The 21,275-nt window shown below is 32.5% G+C and overlaps 1 protein-coding gene, 1 long non-coding RNA gene and 2 pseudogenes across 7 annotated transcripts; 3 read left to right on the forward strand and 1 right to left on the reverse strand.

Annotated features, from left to right (window-relative positions):
- The first annotated feature begins 191 nt into the window (after nt 1-191).
- LOC105640345 (disease resistance-like protein DSC1) lies at nt 192-6,028 on the forward strand. 4 transcript variants are annotated; one of them, XR_016322585.1, is made up of 7 exons: nt 192-350; nt 790-1,302; nt 1,872-2,958; nt 3,109-3,408; nt 3,512-4,547; nt 4,924-4,987; nt 5,065-5,139. XR_016322585.1 is itself a non-coding variant. In XM_089726033.1 (6 exons), the coding sequence occupies exons 2-6, from the start codon at nt 827-829 to the stop codon at nt 5,686-5,688; spliced, it is 3,963 nt and encodes a 1,320-aa protein (XP_089582159.1). In that variant the 5' UTR covers nt 192-350; nt 790-826; the 3' UTR covers nt 5,689-6,028. The 4 variants fall into 4 exon arrangements, 3 of the variants coding, with proteins under 3 accessions (XP_089582159.1, XP_089582160.1, XP_089582161.1); XM_089726033.1 differs by having other exon boundaries at nt 3,512-4,987; nt 5,065-6,028; XM_089726034.1 differs by lacking the exon at nt 4,924-4,987 and having other exon boundaries at nt 5,065-5,226.
- Nucleotides 6,029-15,510: 9,482 nt separating this feature from the next.
- Nucleotides 15,511-16,896, reverse strand: LOC149493903 (uncharacterized). The gene is made up of 2 exons (XR_016322391.1): nt 16,757-16,896; nt 15,511-16,191 (listed from the first exon to the last, which is right to left on the reverse strand). It is a non-coding gene; the product is annotated as an uncharacterized LOC149493903 (long non-coding RNA).
- LOC119370343 (disease resistance protein RPV1-like) lies at nt 16,185-17,991 on the forward strand (annotated as a pseudogene). The gene is made up of 2 exons (XR_016322390.1): nt 16,185-17,246; nt 17,855-17,991. The product of XR_016322390.1 is annotated as a disease resistance protein RPV1-like (transcript).
- A 31-nt stretch (nt 17,992-18,022) lies between these two features.
- Nucleotides 18,023-20,315, forward strand: LOC105640380 (disease resistance protein RPP2B-like; annotated as a pseudogene). The gene is made up of 2 exons (XR_016322389.1): nt 18,023-19,780; nt 19,858-20,315. The product of XR_016322389.1 is annotated as a disease resistance protein RPP2B-like (transcript).
- Nucleotides 20,316-21,275: the final 960 nt, after the last annotated feature.

Raw genomic sequence — 21,275 nt, forward strand, 5'->3', positions numbered from 1 at the left:
TTGTAAAAGTCATTTTTTTAAAAATTGCTGAATTACAAAACAATAAATCTAAATTTCAATACTTTATAAGAATTTCTAATATTTTATATAAGTATTTTTTTTTCCTTTTTCTTTTCTTTTTTTTTTTTTAACTCAAAAGGAGAAAGTAAAGAAATTTTCCTTAAATTTCCTTGAAGGCAAGCTAGCAAGGAACTTGGTCTTTAAGTCACAACTGTAGTCTCTCTGTTACAATATAAAGATAAGACGATCAAAGGCAATGGATGGACGATATTTCTCTCCCTTGTGGTATTAGCTAATCGAAGCAAACAATTGTTGCTCGTGGAAGTGAAAACTCTGTATTTATTTCCAGTGTAAGTCAAAACTCTATTCCTTGTGGTATTCATTTCAACTTGCTTTCTGTCTTTCTGATGAATATGTAAATTAGGTTTTTTTTTCTCTCTGATTGCTTATATTTATCGAGTCCTCTTCCAACCTAAGTTGAGTCTGATAATCAATCCTGTTTGAGCGTCGTTCTCCTTTCTGGTGATATAAGAAATATAAGCTTTGTTTTTTTTTTTTTTTTTTTTGTTTAATAGTTTAATATGCGCTAAAGGATTTAGTAAAAAGGCATGCATAATTGTTACAGTATTTCTTCTATTTATTTATTTTTTTGTGATCCAATTAGAAGATTTTTAAAGTTTTTAATGTTCGATGGTCTTGAAGTTGTAGAGTCCTTTTATTGGATTCGATTATTATTTCTGTGGCACAACACTTGTCAGTTATGGTTATTTCTCGATTTTCATTTTCCAGGAAAACAGTGTCGCATAAGATATTGTAACTATCCATTATGGCATCTTCTTCGACTAGTCGTAAACGCAAGTATGATGTGTTTCTTAGCTTCAGAGGTGAGGATACTCGTGACAATTTTACTAGTCATCTCTATGATGCTTTGTGTCGTAAAAAGGTCAAGACCTTCATAGACAATGACCTTCAAAGAGGGGAAGAAATAACTCCAGCCCTTTTGAGAACGATTGAAGAATCGAAGATTTCTGTAATCATTTTCTCCAAAAACTATGCATCTTCTCCATGGTGCTTGGATGAAATGTCCAAAATTATTGAATGCAACGATACTTATGGACAGATAGTTTTGCCAGTTTTCTATCATATAGATCCATCTCTTTTACAAGAACAAAGTGGGAGTTTTGTAGATGTATTTATCGATGCTGAGAAGAACTTTAAGGAGAAAATGGAAAAAGTGCTAAGGTGGAGGGTCGACTTGATGAAAGCGGCTAGTATATCTGGATGGGATTCTCAGGTGATTAGGTAAGTGTAAATTGATAATCTGCTTATATTTTCTAATCTTTGAAATATATAAAAACAGTATAAATCACGTATTTGAGTTGGAAGATTGAGACAAAGAGTTGTGCTTTTTCTCCTTTGTGAATTTTCTCGTCTTGTTTGAAAATGCAATAAAACAACTTATTTTGTAGCGCTCTCTAGATTTTGTACAAATTCTGGATGCACATCCTCTTAGTTGAATATCAACTAAGAAGCGCACACCAATTTCACAAGTTATCTAATAACATGTTGAGATTTGTAGGCTGCAAGATGATAGCTCTACACTCTAATCCTCTCACTCCTTAGCAGGCCTTCTTTCCTCTGGTTAGCTTGTCTAGTGGAAACTTTATTAGTATGTAAAAATTTTATATGCTTAGCATAAATGCTAACTATGGAAGAAAAATTAGATCATTTGTGTTAATCTAACTTCTTACGGGCTTCCTTCCATTGTTGCAGACAGTAATCAAAAAGAAAATGATGACTTGACAAAACTCTTATCAATTCCTTTGTTTCCTTCTCACATGTCACTACTACTTGTTCTTCATATTTTGTAGACCTGAGGCCAAGCTTGTGAATGATATTGTGAAACAGATTTTGAGGAAGTTGAATCATGCATCCTTTAGAGATTCAAAAGGCCTGGTTGGGATAGACTCTCACATTGAACAAATTAGAAAGTTGTTGTGCTTTGGGTCACCAGATGTTCGGATTGTTGGAATTTGGGGTATGGGTGGGATAGGTAAGACGACTATTGCTGAAGCAATTTTCAATAGTGTTTCAAGCGAATATGAAGGTTGCTGCTTTCTCAAAAATATTAAGGAAGAGTCAAAAAGATGTGGGCTAGATTTTTTAAAACAAAAACTATTATTTGAAATATTAGAGGAAGAAAATCTACATACTCTAAGTCCCAACATGGGGTCCATTTCCAATGAGGACAGGCTCCAATGCACAAAGGTTTTTCTTGTTCTTGATGATGTGGATGATGTAGATCAATTAGACTCCCTAATTAGAAGATCTAATCTTGGTTTGGGAAGCAGAGTTATTGTGACATCTAGAGATAGGCAGGTTCTTAAGAATGTAGTTGATGATGTATATGAAGTTGAGGGATTAAATGAGGATGAAGCTCTTCAATTGTTCAGTTTGTATGCTTTTAAGAAAAACTGTCCCCTGAAAGATAGGATAGACTTATCAAATAAGGTGGTGAATTATGCTCAGGGAAACCCATTGGTGCTTAAAGTTTTGGGTTCATATCTATTTGACAGAAGGAAACGAGATTGGGAAAGTGCACTGAATAAACTTGGAAGAGGTCCACATTCTCAAATCTGTAATGTATTAAGAATAAGCTTTGATACGCTAGATGATGAAGAGAAAAGTGTATTTCTTGATATTGCTTGCTTTTTTAAGGGGCACCAAATTGATTTCGTTAAGAGAATCCTTGATGGTTGTGGTTTCTCAGCTGATATTGGAATCAGTGTTCTAGTTGATAGATGCCTCATTACTGTCCTTGAAAACAAACTAGGGATACATGACTTGTTGCTTGAAATGGCTCATGAAATTGTTCGGCAGGAATCTGTTGCCAAGCTGGGCAAGCGCTGTAGACTGTGGAATCCTATTGATATCCTTCAAGTGTTGACCAAAAATCTGGTGAGAGCCATATGCATGATGTGTATATATCCTTTGGGGTGTGTACGTGTCCGTCACACACACACACACACACACACACACGAAAGTAAGTTGGAAACTTTATATATTTACATAACTTATGCACTATTTATTCGTTGATGTGATATCTAGGGAACTGAAAAGGTTGAAGGGATATTTTTGGATGCATCAACAATAGGAGAATTGAACTTATGTTCCAGAGCTTTTGCGAACATGAATAATCTTAGACTGCTTAAAATTTACAATGCTAGAATTGGAAATAACAGAAAATTGCACCTTCATCATGGCCTTGAGTTTCTTTCTGATGAGTTGAGGTATCTCCACTGGGATGGATACCCATTAAGGTCTATGCCATCTAATTTTCAAGCAGAGAAACTTGTTGAACTGAACCTAGCATACAGCAACGTTAAACAACTATGGACAGGAGTGCAGGTTTGCTATAAGATCTATCTTCATGCTTCATTTTACTACCCCCTTTTTAAAAAAAAAACGTTGTGGGTTGAGTAAACATTAATTTCTTGTATTAATTCTGCAGAATCTTGTGAGCTTGAAAGACATTAATCTTAGCTACTCTGAGCACTTGACTACTTTCCCAGACCTGTCACAGGCCAAGAATCTTGAAAGAATTAATTTTGAAAACTGTCCTCACTTTTTAGAAGTGTCGTCATCCATTCAGTTTTTAGACAATCTTGTTGATTTGAATATGAAATGCTGCAGAAGCCTTATGCATCTCCCGATTGGCACTAACATGAGATCTCTGAAGACTATCAACCTTTCTGGTTGCTCCAATTTTAGGGAATGTCCAGAGTTTGCAGAGAACATAAAGTATTTAAATTTGAATGAGACTGCCATAGAAGAACTTCCCAAATCAATTGGGAATCTCAGTGGACTCATTACATTGAATCTCAAGGACTGTAAACATCTTAGGAATCTTCCAGAAAGTATACAAAGGTTAAAATCTCTTTTGATTATTGATCTCTCTGGCTGCTCAAACATCACTAGGCTTCCAGATATGTCAATGGATATAAAATACTTGTACTTGAGTGAAACTGCAATAGAAGAACTTCCGCTTTCAATTGGCCGTCTCACCAAACTCTTTTGTTTGGATTTAAAGAACTGCAAAAGGCTTAAGAAGATTCCTTGTAAAATTTCTAATTTGGCATCTCTTGAAAATCTTATTCTCTCTGGATGCTCAAACATCACCCAGTTTCCAGATGTTTCAAGGACTATAAAGAAATTAATTTTAGACAAGACAGCAATAGAAGAAATTCCCTCATCAGTTCAGTATTTATGTGAACTTGAGGAATTGAGCATGCAACAGTGCACAAGTTTTCAAATTCTTCCTAGCAGTATTTGCAAGTTGAAATCTTTGCAAAAGCTTAATCTGTCAGGTTGTTCCATGTTTCAGTGTTTTCCAGAAGTTTCAGAGGTTATGGGATCATTGAGGTATCTTTATTTAGATGGAACCGCCATTACAAAGCTACCCTCACCTATTGAAAATCTAAAGGGGCTATCGAGCTTGGAAGTGAGAAACTGCGAAAATCTTTCCATATTGCCAGAGATGATCTCAGGTATTGAATATTTTCTCAACATGCCTGACAGAGGAGTAGATATTCAAAATTTACGGAAGTTATATCTAACGAACTGCAGTTTTTTGAACGTGCCTTATGGCATTGGTTGCTTATTCTCACTTGAAGCATTAGATCTAAGTGGAAACAATTTTAGGAAGATACCTGAAAGTATCAATAAGCTCATTGAGCTGCAATACCTTGGTTTAAGAAATTGCCAGGACTTAGTATCATTACCAGATCTTCCACCGCAACTGGCAACATTAGATGCACACAATTGCATTTCACTGATTGAAGTATCATTTGATTCAACTGGAGTAAAAGGAAATATTTTTGAATTCTTTTTCACTAACTGTGACATGTTGGGCTCTGGTGCAAGGCACAATATAATGGAATATGCCCTCACAAAATTTATGCGCTATGCAAAAAGACTGAACAACCAGGTCTCTTTCCCCTTTCATCTTCTGATTCTTTTTAACCGATAATTCCAATGTTAATGGTCATGATTCTCATGTTGCAGATTCCTTCTATACTAGCAGGAGAATCTAGTTTTTGCATTAATGGACGTGCAATCCCAAGGTGGTTTGGCCATCAAAGTGAAGGATTTTCTACGACAATGAAGCTACCTTCACAGTGGGCTAACATCAAGTTCCTGGGTTTCACTTTGTGTGTTATTATTAAATTCGACGGCATTTATTTTCGGGGCAACAATGGTTTCCAGATTAGGTGTCAATATCACTTCAAAAATGAGTACAGAGAGTGCAGTGATCTCCATTCTTATTTTGGTGGTTGGTACGGTAAAAGAACTCTCGTAACTTGTCATCCCAATCCGTTTGGGACAAACTATCGTATGTTCTTCGGGTATGATCCATGTGTGGACGCTACAAAAGATGATCATTTCAGTAAATATAGAGAGTTAGTAGTTGAATTCTACCCTGAAGATATGGATGGCAATCCTTTACACCGTTGCAAAGTGATGAATTGTGGTGTACGACTACTATATTCTGAAGAGGAGGTATTTTGTCGATGTCTACAAACAGAAGAAAAATTTTCCAAAATTAGTGCTTTTCATGCAAGATATGGTCGATCCTTTGCATGTTTTGATGTAGATGATGAGGAAGACACAGACACTCTTGCCTCTTAAATATGTATGTATGTCTGAACTAAAACGTAAGTTTTTGGCTTGCCGAGAAGCTCAACGGGAATTAGGCCCTGAAGGAGTCGAACAGATCAACATGTCCAACAAAAAAGAAAAAGAAAATGAAAAGGTAGAACGTGGGCGTTGCAAGTTTTTAAGGCACCTCCAAGTTATTTTTTTAACATTTATACATACGTAATTTTAAGGAAAGTTATAAATATTATGCATATTGTAGTGATTAGAATAGTTTTAAGTTATATTTATTATTCCATTCAAACTAAACACCCTCACAATAATTTCTTTGGTGTGTTTTTATTTTGTTATTTATTTCTTTCTTGCAGTTCAATGGTTGCTGCCAGTGATTTCTTAATTTTAATATTTTAACATTTATGCTCCGTTCAACTTAAGTTTATGGAATTCATTTGAAAATTTCAACTTAGATAATTTCTTTTAGAGGATTTTTGCTGAAGAAAAAACAAACCTTATTGCTTTCTCTGTACCAACAATATATCAACTCCTTTCGGAGTGATTGGGTATAAAGCGTCTGTTGGTGACTTTTTTTTTATTTATTAGAATTTGGTTTAGTTATATTTAAATCTTTACAATTGAATTCTTCATTTTTCTTTTCATACCAAATATAAAAATTTGAATTTGTAAATCAATTCCACAAAATTTTGTGGAATTCATTCGTTTATTTTGTGGAATTTGTAAATCAACTCAGCCCGCCTCCTTTTGGAAGCCAAGACTAATCATCATAGTAATTACTTTTTGAGCCGGCAACACTTTTTAAAAATTTTAGGACTTTTTGTTTCAGGGTATCAGTTAAGATGAATTATGGAATTTTAGATAGAAATTCTGGAAAGAATTTTGGACAAACAAGTTATATTGCGGCCTTTTGTTTCAGGGGAAACAACAATCACTCTTATAGCCGACTGTTTAGTGAAAGATAGGATATATAGTTCATACAACAACTGATATAGAATTTTGCTCATTTGGATGTACATAGGGCATATTAAAAGGACAAAACATATTACTTTTCAATATATACGTTGTAGATATATATTATCAATATTTTGGTGTTTGACATTCGATCTGAATGTAACATGTCAGCTTCATTTAAAAAAATGCAGAAAAGAAGCTAATTCGAAGATGAATTTAGATGATTCAAGATCTGAGTACAAAGTAAAATGCTTTAATGCAAAATTCAACAATAAATGTCATATCTTAATTGATTATTAAAAAAAAAAAAAAAAATACAGGCTGATCATAAAGCTGAATCAGGTTTATCAATAACAGAAAAAGCCAATTTATTAATTGAAAATGCTTTCCATAACAACTAGGATGATAGCTCCAACTCAAACTACGGCTATTGAACTAAATCAAGGCAAATACAAAGTTTCACAATCCTATAACTCAAATTGTACGTTCATGACGGTACAAGCATCACTAAACATGTGTAGATAATAGATTTACAATCATCAAATCTCTCTTTCTTCTTAAGTGCCTTCATAACAATTTCTTTTATTTCCATTTGCAAATCTCATTTATGCATTCTCAGCCCTCAACAAAGCAAGCAAGCAATTAAGTAGTTTCTGAAGCTTTAACCTCTCTAATAGAAAATGACTGTCCCTTTGAAGGTGCTCTGATATAAACTTTACTCAACCAAAAAAGCAAGCAACTAAGTAAATCAACTACATCAAAGTAGCAACACATTATTTTCAGAACTGGGTTAACATATATGAGAAGCCTAGGCATATTCTTTGCAAAATCACAATAGTACATTGTATTAAGTGACAAATTATATGCTTAAAAAAAATATCAATCTAGATCTCAATAATTGATAAAGAGATATTAATTAATAGAGATAACGTTAAAAGTTTATTAATAATCTGCATTGTAGCAATTAATCTATTTTAACTGATAAACCACTGCTAACATCTACAGAGATTAACATTCAACATTTGGTAATTAAAAGTAGAACAAACATATTAAGGAATAAGATTAGAAATACCAGTGTTTGAAAGTACTAGAATTTTAAAAAATACAAAATGCTAAATTCACAAGATTTACTTTCTTTTTTTCTTTTCTTTTTTTAATAAACATACTCATGCTTACAAATTATCTCTAACTTCAATTCTAATCCTATAGTAAAAAAAAGTCTAGCAACGTAAAAGCTAGAAACCTAAAAATTGAAACAATCCAACAACCAGTTGCATGCCCAAAAAATTCATCCGTAAAAAACTATTGTCTAGAAGAAATTCCTTTTGCATTTCAAGCAAAGGAACAGTTTTACTCTTTGATTTTCCTGAAGTTGTTGATGTGGTTATTTCATTTTCAATTTCCACACCTATATCAACATTTTTGCTGAGGCAGCATTATGTTATTTTTTAATATTTTTTTAATTATTTTGTAATCTGACTTTTTTAATATCATTAACGATATTAGTGACATATTATTAAAATTTTCAATAATTAAGAGAATTAATAATACTATTAGTATTCTTTTAAAGTAATAATTTTTTTTTAATTTTTCTATAATTAATAATAAAATTATTAGCTATTAGTTAATCTAGTGGGACGAGGCAATAAATCATTTAAACAACATTCAGGTTTCTAATCCTATCATTGCGGACAGAGAGATAAAATTAGATTGAAAGGGTCGTCCCATCACAAAGCTCCGTAGAATCCGAAACTGAATTAATCCACTATACTGTTGTTCAAAGAGAAATTAATAATAAAATTAAGGGTAAATTATTATTTAGTCCCTCAGGTTTTACATAATTAACCAACTAATCACAGATTTTGAGAAAATATCTAGCTAGTCCCTCAGTTTTAATTCCGTCTAATTAAAAGGTCCTTCCGTCCGAAAAGTTGATTTTTTTCCGTTAATTATAGAGTAAAAGACTAAAATACCCCTCCCCAGCTGACGTGGACCATAAGGGAAAATTATTATCTAGTCCCTCAGGTTTTACATAATTATCTAACTAATCCCAAGTTTTGCGCAAATATCTAACTAGTCTCTCAGGTTTAACTCCGTCTAATTGAAAGGTCCTTCCGTCCGAAAAGTTAGTTTTTTTCCGTTAATTGAAGACTAAAAGACTAAAACACCTCTCTCTAGCTGACGTGGACCAGTATGAAGCGATAAGGGAGGTAATTGTATAAACTAAAAGACTAAATAATAATTTTTCCTATAATTTTATGCACATGTAGAATTATATAGACTAAGCTTAATTACACGAGTAGGAAAATTAGCTTCGCTAAATTTAAAAATGAAAATTGAAGAGTTTCATATAAAGTCGATGGAGACAATTACTTTTTTTATCTATAGATAATTACTTTTTTTATCTATAAATAACTATTATTTTAGAGCCGGTGTTTTCTCCGCAAATATATATTTTTTTCGAATATTAATGAGTAATTAATTTTTTTTTCAATTTTATCCTTATTTATATTAAATTTAATAATTATTTTTATAATTTTCCAAAATCATATAACATCTCCTCTCTTACTTAAGGACGTAATAAAATTAATTAATATTTTGTTATAATTTATAAGAATAAATTTAATTACTTGATTACCATAAAAACATTAAAAGTATTTATGAATAGATGGAATACTTTGTTTTTTTTTTTTTTTTAGATTTTATTAATGATAATAGTAATGTTTCTTGATAAAATTTGCATATTAAATATGAATAAAATAGAAAATTATGTTTATTACTTTTTTTCTAAAAAAGAAACTATGATGATAATTTGGGGTAAAAAGAAAAAGGGTAAATTATTTAGTCTTTTAGTTTATACAATCCCCTCCCTTATCGCTCATACTGGTCCACGTCAGTTAGGGAGATGTGTTTTAGTCTTTTAGTCTTCAATTAACGGAAAAAAACTAACTTTTCGGACGGAATGACCTTTCAATTAGACGGAGTTAAACCTGAGGGACTAGTTAGATATTTGCGCAAAACTTGGGATTAGTTAGATAATTATGTAAAACCTGAGGGACTAGATAATAATTTTCCCTTATGGTCCACGTCAGCTGGGGAGGGGTATTTTAGTCTTTTACTCTATAATTAACGGAAAAAAATCAACTTTTCGGACGGAAGGACCTTTTAATTAGACGGAGTTAAACCTGAGGGACTAGCTAGATATTTTCTCAAAACCTGTAATTAGTTGGTTAATTATGTAAAACCTGAGGGACTAAATAATAATTTACCCTAAAATTAATAACCACACAACGTGATGTACATGACTGGTTAATATTTAATTATTTATACAGTTTTAGCTGTTTGGATTTGACTTTTGTTGGTCTAGCCGATGGGTTTGACCATAGGTTCCGTTACTTGAACCAGCATATGTCATGATAAGGTCACTTTATCCGTATTGGTCTTAGTGGACCGTCCAATCATTTCAGCCACTTTGCTATCACTCCTACGCTAACATAACATCATGCAGTTTCATTTTTTTTCTTTTTTCAAATAACTTTGTGCCAAAAGATCTCAAATTAATTATTATAAGCAATAGTAATACATAACTAGTAATGGACTCTCAAACAAAAAAAAAAAAAAAAAACGAAGAGGAAGAAACATAACTAGAAATGTTCTAAATGTCAAAAAAACAAAAGAAATGTTCTCAAGTACAGTGTTTTTCAATATTATAAAATAAATTCTCATCGGATTCATGATCTAAAATCTAAAAGCTCTATTTTTTTTCTTTCACTGCGATCATTGGTGAGGACGGCCACTAAAATAATCTTAATATCTGAGTTATTGTTGCCTAATTATTGAGATTTATTATTGTTCATATTATTATAACATTTATAGTGATTTTGTGCGGTGTCTCTTGTTATTTAGTTACTTATGCAAAAAGAAGAGCAAATCTCTAAAAAAAAAATTGAAGGTAATCATATCGAACTTGTGAAAAGACCATGAGTCGAAAAGTGGCTATAAATAGCCACCAAGTAGAGCAAGCGATTACCGATAGGACAAATATCATCTCTGTTAACTCACTCAGATACTTCAAATCAAGATTGTATTTTTTTATTATTTGTATAAGTGATTTATTATTAGACTTCTTATACAAAAATATAAAACATATTAATCTGTATCCTATGTATACAGTTATCTCTTAACGAAATTTCGGTTTAATTTCTTCTCAAGTTAAAAAGGAAAAGAAAAGCAAATTTATTCTCTCAATTATGCAGGCTCAATTATGTGTAAGTTATTCACTATAAATTAGAATTATTTTCACAATTGAAGTTATTTTAAAATTATTTTATTTATTATTTATTATAATAATTTTATTTTCTAGATTACTAATTTTCTTAGAAATAATTACATCAATTTGTTTAGAAATACAAATGCTTATTTACTATAAATTAGAATTATATTATTTTCACAATTGAAGTTGTTTTAAAATTATCTTATTTATTATTTATTATAATAATTTTATTTTCAATATTATTAATTTTCATAAATAACTACATCAATTTGTTTAAAAAATATAATTGCTTATTGAATAAATTAAAAAGATTCACTAAAATCATAAAAATAAGTAAATAAAACTAAAGTGATATTCCATCAGTCCTAAAATATAAATTATTTAAGATTTTTTCACGGAATTAAATAATCAATTAATTCCACAAAATTATAACAAAATTAGTCATTGCGCGGTTACTTATATTATCTAAATGTAATTAGCTTAAAAATATTAATAAAATAAAATAATTTAAAATTTTCAAACTCATAATAATTTATATATCAGTTAAAAAATAAAATTTTAAAAATATATTCAATATCCAATCAAATTGTAGAAATATAAAATAAAATGTTAAAAATTTCTAAAAAAAATAGAAAGATGAAAGGAGAGAACATCTTGAATTTTATTTTTGTTTATATTTTAATTGAATGATTATTATTATTCCATATTTTATAACTAAATATATTTAAAATTTTAAAAAATATATTTGATTATTTGAAATTTTAAAAAATATACAATAAAAGAAGAATTCTTGAATTATTTTTATTTGATGTTTTTATACAAATTTTCACTATAAAAATTTATATTTTTATTTATATATTGTCTCATTATTTTAATTAATAATTCTTTACTACTCACATGATATTTAAGATTTAATATTATTAACATAATTAATATACATAAATAAATAAAAACATCAATAAACAATTAAACGTTTAATAATATTTTTTGTTAATGTTTTAATAAAAATCCAAATTAAATTGATTTATTTCGACGATATTTCGAATTTAAATTTTATGTTTTAGGAGTATTGATTAGAATTTAATTCATAGAATATATTTGAAATACCCCGAATTTTTATTTTCAAAACTTTTAAATTTTTATTAAATCAAAAATTTCGATTTTTGACTATATGGGCTTTAAACACCAAACAATCTTAAATTTGGGTCCAAAGTGTTGTGAGTTAGGCCCAAGCCCAAATATATTGTCAGAATTTTCGATTTGAGGACAGTTAAAAAATTTTCGAGAAATAATATGAAACTCCAGCAATTTAATCTGTTATGAATATATATAAATTAATTATCCTAAAAATCAAATATCATAATTGTTCATATTTTATTTATATTGAGTGAATGGAGAAAATATTATGGAACCAAACTAAATAATTAAAATAAATTGAACCGGGCCTTAAAACTAAATTGATCTTTCGAAAACCACACAAATAGCTTGAAAACCAAGTAAAAAACCTGCAAACCGAGCAAAAATCGAGGCGAATCATTAAATTAGACCAAACCGGTTCGAATCGAACCGGAATGGTCTAGAAACCCCAAGATTTTTTTTCTTTTCTTTTCCTTCTTTTTCTCTTTTCCCTTCTTCTTCCTTGCGCCAGCACCATGCGCGCGACACCCCTCCCCCTCCCTTTTTTTCCGATCACCCGAGACCATCGCCAACCTCGTTGTCGCCTCCTCACTGCAGCAGCCCTCGCCTCCCTTCCTCTCTCTCTCCTTTCGTTTCTAGCGTACACTCACAGCAGACTTGCGAGTTTGTGATCGGGAAATCGCGTCGCCTCTTTAGCTCAACTCTCCGGCGATCGATCGACTCCAGCTTCATCCCCGTCGACGGTGTAGCTCCGCTCTCCCCTTCTCCATCGTCGTTCACCTACTGGTGCAGCAAATCGCAAGGAGTTGCGATATCGTTCTTCGGCAGGGACAGTGGCATTTCTTTTCTTTCTTGCACTTTTCCCACATTTTCGCAACTGGGTAAGCAATTTCCAACCTTTCTCTTAGTAAGGTAAGTTGATTAGTGAATTTGCCAGCCTGTGTGCTATGAGATTAAACTGGAATTTAGGAATTTTATTTTTAATTATTCCTTCAAATTATTGTTTGATAGTGTACATATGAGGTAGTAGGTCTAATATTTGCAACAGATTGGTTAGTTGGTGTGCAATTTAAGATTTTAGCGTAGAAAAACTACGAATTTGTGTAGTGGCAGCAAATATATTAAATTGTTGTAGAAAGACAAATATGGATGAGGAAGTGTATTTTTTTTTTTTTATTTCCAGGTCGATAGATATTCATAAATGCTTATTCATATTCAATAGATGATGGTTCATGGATCATTAAATGGAATTTCGAGATCTTAATTAATAACAAGGAAATGGAAGAGTTTATAAATTATAATTGCATATAATTATTAAAGGTATATATATATATATATATATATATATATATATATATATATATATATATATATATATATATATATATATAGTTACACTAGAAGGATATAAACGTTAAGCCAATATAAATTTGCAATTGTTTATCCACTTAGTTATTTGCTTAACCTTATAAAGTAAAGTTAAAATTTTGTATTGGTGATTAATTATTGATGTTGTTAGTTGGATGATACAAGGAACTTAGAACATAATGTGTAAATTTGAATAGAGTAAAACTTCTTGTTCTAATAAGTGGTAACTGAGGTTAAGCTTGAAGCCTTACATGCCTAGGTACCAATGAAAAGATATGGAATAAGAATTAATCGTGAAAGTTAATTATGCACATATGCTTGTATATACATACATATGTATCCAATGACTGATAAATGATGTTATTTAGAATATGAATTAAGCTCATGTAAGTTGTTATGGATGTTAAATGGCGATAATGTCATTTAAAGGCGGACGGGTATTTGATTTGATTGATTGCCCGGCGGATGGGCTGTGTGTGTGTATATATATATATTATTGTGATATTTAAACAGGTAGATAGTCCTATTTTTAGGGGAGATGCTGCCGAAATTTCAATAGAACCTAGACTAGTTTTAATTAATGACATAATTAAATAAGTTCATTTAGATTAATTCTATAACTTGGTACGTAATAAATAGAGTGCTCTGATTATTTATTATCTTTATTACTCATTTAATTATTTACATATTTATTTATTTATTTTCATTATTATTGTTATTATTGTTATTTATTTTATTATTGTTGTTTATTGTTAATACTATTTATTTATTTATTTGCATTGATTTTGGATGTTTAATTGTGCATTGCATTACGATGTTTAATTGATTAATATGTCTGCAATTGATTGCAATGTTTGATTAATTGTGTTGTGATAATGCTGTGCTTTGTTTGTGTGGAATTGGGATGAAGTGGGTCACCATGGGACTGTGAGACCGTACCGTTATATGGATCCAATATGATTACCGTTAGCCGGGTAAATGGGAGATCGGCGCCCCCGTGTGCACCTACCGTTACCGTTACCGTTAACCACGGGTTGGCTTCTCGTCGTTGCGCACCGGACAGTCTAGATTTGATTGCAGCCCGCAGGGTGGCCTCCTGTTGTGAGCGCTTGATGATCTAGATTGGATGGAGACCACCGGATTGCCTCCTGTTGGTATGGAAAAGAAAAGAGAGAATGGAAAAACAATGAGAGGGCTGGTCAAGTGAGGATTAGACCGGTCGGCCGGTATGGGGGATCGGCTCCCTGGTGCACACGTGAGAGGATGAGCCATGTGGGAGGACGGCTCATCGGGGGTTCGGTGACTCCACTGACTAATTTCCACGTGATGTGATTACATGAAGATGTTATGATTGTGAGTGCTGGTGATATGTCATTTGCGTGGCTGGTTGCTTGAGCATATAACTAGTCGGATGACTAGATTGATTTATTTACATGTGTGTGACTGCGTGTGTTGTGCAATATTTAATACTCATTAGAAAATTCACATGTCTTGTTTAAATTTTTCAGGAAGTAAGTTGCTCTTTAATTCGGTTTAAGATATGTTTCTTCGCCGCAGGGCTAGTAAGAAGTTTTCCTGGTTCCATAATTACTTTGCTATGTAACTATATGTATAAGAAGCTATGTATAACAACAGTTAGTCACTCCGCAGTTGTAGAATTTACATACATCTAGTAGTGTAGTAATACAGATGAAGTAATTCTGTTAGGCCATATTAAAAATGTGTTGTATTGTAAATAAGGCTCGAACTGTGGAATGTTGAAGATGATAAATTTGGGCCAAGGTATAATAAAATTTTGAGATATATTTTTCATGTTAATATAGGCTCAATATTTGAAATTCATATTGAGATAATAGATTTTAGTGATTCAGGCTTACTACGGGCCTCGGGGGCCTTAAGCTTACCTGGGCCCTAGTGCCGGTCCGGCCCATGGAAACGGGTCGTGACAATATTAGAGTCATATTTAAACACTATAACTATATTTGAGTTAGAGTTAGATATAGATTCATAAAAAATACAAATAATTTTTATTATTCAACTATCAAATATTAATATGCAACAATAATAAAGAAAAAAAGCAAGTAGAAAATACAAAATACAGAAGTCATCCATAAAACCAAATGCTCAGTTAAATTATTATTATTAATATTTTAGAGAGAAACCCAATACCAGAAATCTGAAGAACATGTTAAAATTAAATACAAAAAAGGAAGACAAATAATACCGACTTTTAGTTGGGTGAGAGCAGGCAATATCTTCGAGGGTAGATGACAATAAGCGAAGTGGCAGAGACTTTGAGAGGCGGGACGGAAGCTTCAGTTGCTGAAGCATGTTGGTGATTTTGGGCTCTCACGGCTTGGTTTCTTTCTGCCATGATGCTCACGTTACAATGCCTCCGACGTAAGAAAGATGAGTTAAAGATATATTTGTTAAAAATGTACAAAAAAAAAAAAAAAAAAAAAATGCAGTTATAATGCCAGTCCATGACACTATATCACGACAACAATCTGTCTCTGAAAAGAGCTTGTAACAATCAGTGACCTCTCTACCAAGATCTGAATAAGCTTTCACCAATGCAGTTGCAACTTCAATTTGCAACACGAACCCACTTTTGATACTAACACCGTGCAATTGAAGACAAATTTTAAGACCCACATCAACAGTATCACTATAACTTTCACTCAACGAAGAACAGACACTAAGCAGCGTGGCACGATCAAAACCAATTGCTTCACTATGCATTTGCCTAAATAGACTAATAGCTTTTTCCCCAAGTTTTTTTACATGAAACCCTGCAATCATTGAGTTCCAAGAAACAATATTACGAACTTGTAAACTCTCAAACACATTCCAAGCTTCATCTCTATTACTGCTATCATAAAATTTACTATACATGGAAATAAGTGCATTTCCTATATAAACACTAGAATCTAAACCCATTTTCATAGCAAGAGCATGCACTTGCGCACCATATTCATAGTCACAACAAGTAAGCACACTTGTAAACGGAAATTCATTTGGTTGGCAATTCATTAACATCTCAGTAAACAAAACACAGCAATTATAGGCTTGCCCCTGTTGAGCATACCCAGAAATGAGAGCTGTCTAAGAGACAACATTTCTTTCAGGCATTTCATCGAATAGCTGGTGTGCGTAATCCAAATCCCCGCATTTCGCATACATATTGATTAGATGGTTTGTCACAAACAATCCTAACGGATAGTTATGATTAGTGGAAAGCATGTGCTGGTGTAAGAGTATGCCTTCTTGAATGATTATTATTTCTATGGCTCAGCACTTGTGATTAATGATTATTTTTTTAATTTTAATTTTCCGGAAAAAAAAATGTGATCTCACCTAGAATTATATTGCATCTTCTTCTACTGTTTGTAAACGCAAGTATGATGTGTTTCTTAGCTTCAGAGGTGAGGATACTCGTGATAATTTTACTAGTCATCTCTATGATGCTTTCTGTTGCAAAAAAGTCAAGACCTTCGTAGACAATGACCTTCAAAGAGGGGAAGAAATAAATAACTCCAGCCCTTTTGAGAATGATTGAAGAATCGATGATTTCTGTAATCATTTTCTCAAAAAACTATGCATCTTCTCCATGGTGCTTGGATGAAATGTCCAAAATTATTGAATGCAAAGATAATTATGGACAGGTAGTTTTGCCAGTTTTCTATCATATAGATCCATCTCTTTTACAAGAACAAAGCGGGAGTTTTGCAGATGCATTTACTCATGTTGATAAGAATTTTAAGGAGAAAATGGAAGAAGTGCCAAGGTGGAGGGTTGACTTGATGAAAGCGGCTAGTTTATCGGGATTTGATTCTCAGGTGATCAGGTATGTGCATATTAATAATCTGCTTAAATTTTCTAATCTTTAATAAAACAAAATGAAAACGGTATAAATTATGTACTTAAGAGTTGGAAGGTTGGACAGAGTTGAACTTTTTCTCCTTTGTGAATTTTGTTGTCTTGTTTGAAAATGCAGCAAGACAACTTATTTTATAGATGTTAGCAAGCGACATCAGGTTAGAAAATTTTCCTCTCTAGATTTTTGTACAAGTTCTGGATGCACATCCTCTTTGCTGAATACCAACTAACAAACACACACAGTTTTCCCAAGTTATCTAATAACTTATATGAGATTTGTTGCTGCAAGGTGATACCTCTACACTTTAATCCTCTCACTCCTGAGCAGGTTTTCTTTTCTCGAAATAGCATGTCTAGTAACGACTTTTAGTAGACAACAATCTAATTTGTTCTTGTAAAAGAGATGGATCTAATTTGTAGAAAAAGTAGATCATTTGTGTTAATCTAACTTCTTATAGACTTCCTCCCATTGTTGCAGACAATGATAAAAAGGAAAATGATGATTTATGAAAACTCTTATCAATTCCTTTGTTTCCTTCTCACATGTTACTACCACTTGTTCTTTATGTTCTGTAGGACCTGAGGCCAAGCTTGTGAATGATATTGTGAAACATATTATGAAGAAGTTGAATCATGCATCTCTAAATATTCAAAGGGCCTGGTTGGAATAGACTCTCACATTGAACAATTAAAAGTTTGTTATGCTTTGGGTCACCAGATGTTCGGATTGTGGGAATTTGGGGTATGGGCAGCATAGGTAAGACGACTATTGCTGAAGCAATTTTCAATACTCTTTCAAGTCAATATGAAGGCTGCTGCTTTCTAAAAAATATTAAGGAAGTGTCAAAAAGATGTGGGCTAGATTTTTTAAAACAAAAACTATTACTTGAAATATTAGAGGGAGAAAATCTAAATATTTTATCTCCCAACATGGGATCCATTTTCAATGAGGACGGGCTCCAGTGCACAAAGGCTTTTCTTGTTCTTGATGATGTGGAAGATGTAAATCAATTAGACTCCCTAATTAGAAGATCTGATCTTGGTTTGGGATGCAGAGTTATTGTGACCTCTAGAGATAGGCAGGTTCTTAAGAATATAGTTGATGATGTATATGAATTTGAGGGATTAAATGATGATGAAGCTCTTCAGTTGTTCAGTTTGTATGCTTTTAAGAAAAACTATCCCCCGAAAGACAGGATAGACTTATCAAACTATCCCCCGATTGGCACTAAAATGAGATCTCTCAAGACAATCAACCTTTCTGGTTGCTCCAATTTTAGGGATGTCCAAAGTTTGCAGAGAACGTAAATTATTTAAATATGAATGAGACTGCCATAGAAGAATTCCCAAATCAATTGGGAATCTCAGTGGACTCGTTACATTGAATCTCAAGGACTGTAAACAACTTAGGAATCTTCCAGAAAGTGTGCAAAGGTTAAAATCTCTTTTGATTATTGATCTCTCTGGCTGCTCAAACATCACTAGGCTTCCAGATATGTCAATGGATATGAAATACTTGCACTTAAGTGAAACTGCAATAGAAGAACTTCCGTTTTTAATTGGCCGTCTCACCAGACTCTTTTGTTTGGATTTAAAGAACTGCAAAAGGCTTAAGAAGATTCCTTTTAAAATTTCTAATTTGGCATCTCTTGAAAATCTTATTCTCTCTGGATGCTCAAACATCACCCAGTTTCCAGATGTTTCGAGGACTATAAAGAAATTAATTTTAGACAAGACAGCAATAGAAGAAATTCCCTCATCAGTTCAGTATTTATGTGAACTTGAGGAATTGAGTATGCGACAGTGCACAAGTTTTCGAATTCTTCCTAGCAGTATTTGCAAGTTGAAATCTTTGCAAAAGCTTAATCTGTCAGGTTGTTCCATGTTTCAGTGTTTTCCAGAAGTTTCAGAGGTTATGGAATCATTGAGGTATGTTTATTTAGATGGAACAGCCATTAAAAAGCTACCCTCACCTATTGAAAATCTAAAAATCTAAAGGGGCTATCGAGCTTGGAAGTGAGAAACTGCGAAAATCTTTTCATATTGCCAGAGATGATCTCAGGTATTGAATATTTTATCAACATGCCTGACAGAGGAGTAGATATTCAATATTTACGGAAGCTATATCTAACCAGCTGCAGTTCGTTGAACATGCCTTATAGCATTGGTTGCTTATTCTCACTTGAAGCATTAGATCTAAGTGGAAACAATTTTAGGAAGATACCTGAAAGTATTAATAAGCTCTTTGAGCTGCAATACCTTGGTTTAAGAAATTGCCAGAATTTAGTATCGTTACCAGATCTTCCACCGCGACTGGCAACATTAGATGCACACAATTGCATTTCACTGATTAAAGTATCATTTGATTCAACTGGAGTAAAAGGAAATATTTTTGAATTCTTTTTCACTAACTGTGACATGTTGGCCTCTGGTGCACGGCACAACATAATGGAATATGCCCTCACAAAATTTATGCGCTATGCAAAAAGACTGAACAACCAGGTCTCTTTCCCCTTTCATCCTCTGATTCTTTTTAACTGATAATTCCAATCTTAATGGTCATGATTCTCATGTTGCAGATTCCTTCTTTACTAGCAGGAGAATCTAGTTTTTGCATTCGTGGACGTAGAATCCCAAGGTGGTTTGGCCATCAAAGTGAAGGATTTTCTACTTCAATGCAGCTAGCTTCACAGTGGGCTAATATCAAGTTCCTGGGTTTCACTCTGTGTGTTGTTATTAAATTCAACAACTTTTTTCTGGGCAACAATGGTGTCCAGATTAGGTGTCAATATCACTTCAAAAATGAGTACAGAGATTGCAGTGATCTCCATTCTTATTTTGGTGGTTGGTATGGTAAAGGAACTCTCATTGTGTTAGAGTAAATTCCCTTGGTGCTGTGATGCTAAGTGCTGTCAGCTTAGCTTTCTTATTTCTTATGAATTGTTTTTTGTATGAAAGCTCTAGAATATTTGAATGTTGAATGAATTTGTGGTAGAGCTTAAATTTAGCCACAAACAAAGAGACAAACTTCTTTAAATCAAGGGAAGTTAGTATTGACTTCTTCGTGGAAAGCTAGTGTAAGAGAGAAAAACGTGAAAGCTGGACTTTGAGAGGAGAGAGCTTTATAAGAATATTAATTTACGTAGAAAAAATAAAGAAGAAAAGAAAAAAGAAGATTTTTATTTGAATCAACTTTGTTTTTACTTACTTAAACTCTGGTATATTGCTTTCGTTGTTTTATCTCCTCCTCTCAATCCCCGCAACACATTACTTCTAATTCTAGATACATTAATGGAAAATTTCGGAGGCAATATCCCATGTTCTTTGGATATGATCCATGTGTGGATCTTACAAAAGATGATCATTTCAGTAAATACAGAGAGGTAGTAGTTGAATTCTATCCTGAAGATATGGAAGGCAATCCTTTTCACTGTTGCAAAGTGATGAATTGTGGTGTACGTATACTGTATCTGAAGAAGAGATATTATACCGATGTCCTTTCATTGATCAACGAATAGAGGAAGCAGTGTCCAAAATTGAAGTTGCGTATCTTCAAGGAGGTCGAACAAGTGTGCTCAGTAAAATTCGCCCCTTGGGAGTTTTGATGTGGTTGATGAGGAAGATACAAACATTGTTGCCTCAGAAATGTATAACAGACGTCCAGTTAGTTATACTTGCTCCATTTCCAACGAGGGAAGAGTTTGAAGCTGTTGCCAAAAGAGTTACGAAATAAAAACGTGGACTTCCATCATGTTTTTTAAAAAGTATGTTTCATGTATTTCAGTGAATCAAATTAAATATTTGATAACTCAACATTTTGGCCATTTACGTTTTTTCTCTTTCAATCGAATTAACTGAATTAATTGAATTTAACTGAATTATATATTCAACAATGTTAAAACTAAGCGAATTAATTTTTTCATTAATTGTACCAAAAGAAAAGAAAATGGAAACTGAATTAACTGATCGATATTTACTGAAATATCTCATTAACCGA

This window comes from Jatropha curcas, chromosome 9, assembly GCF_041381405.1.
Source record: "Jatropha curcas cultivar XTBG-Jc1 chromosome 9, XTBG_Jcur_1.0, whole genome shotgun sequence".
Classification (NCBI taxonomy): Eukaryota; Viridiplantae; Streptophyta; class Magnoliopsida; order Malpighiales; family Euphorbiaceae; genus Jatropha; species Jatropha curcas.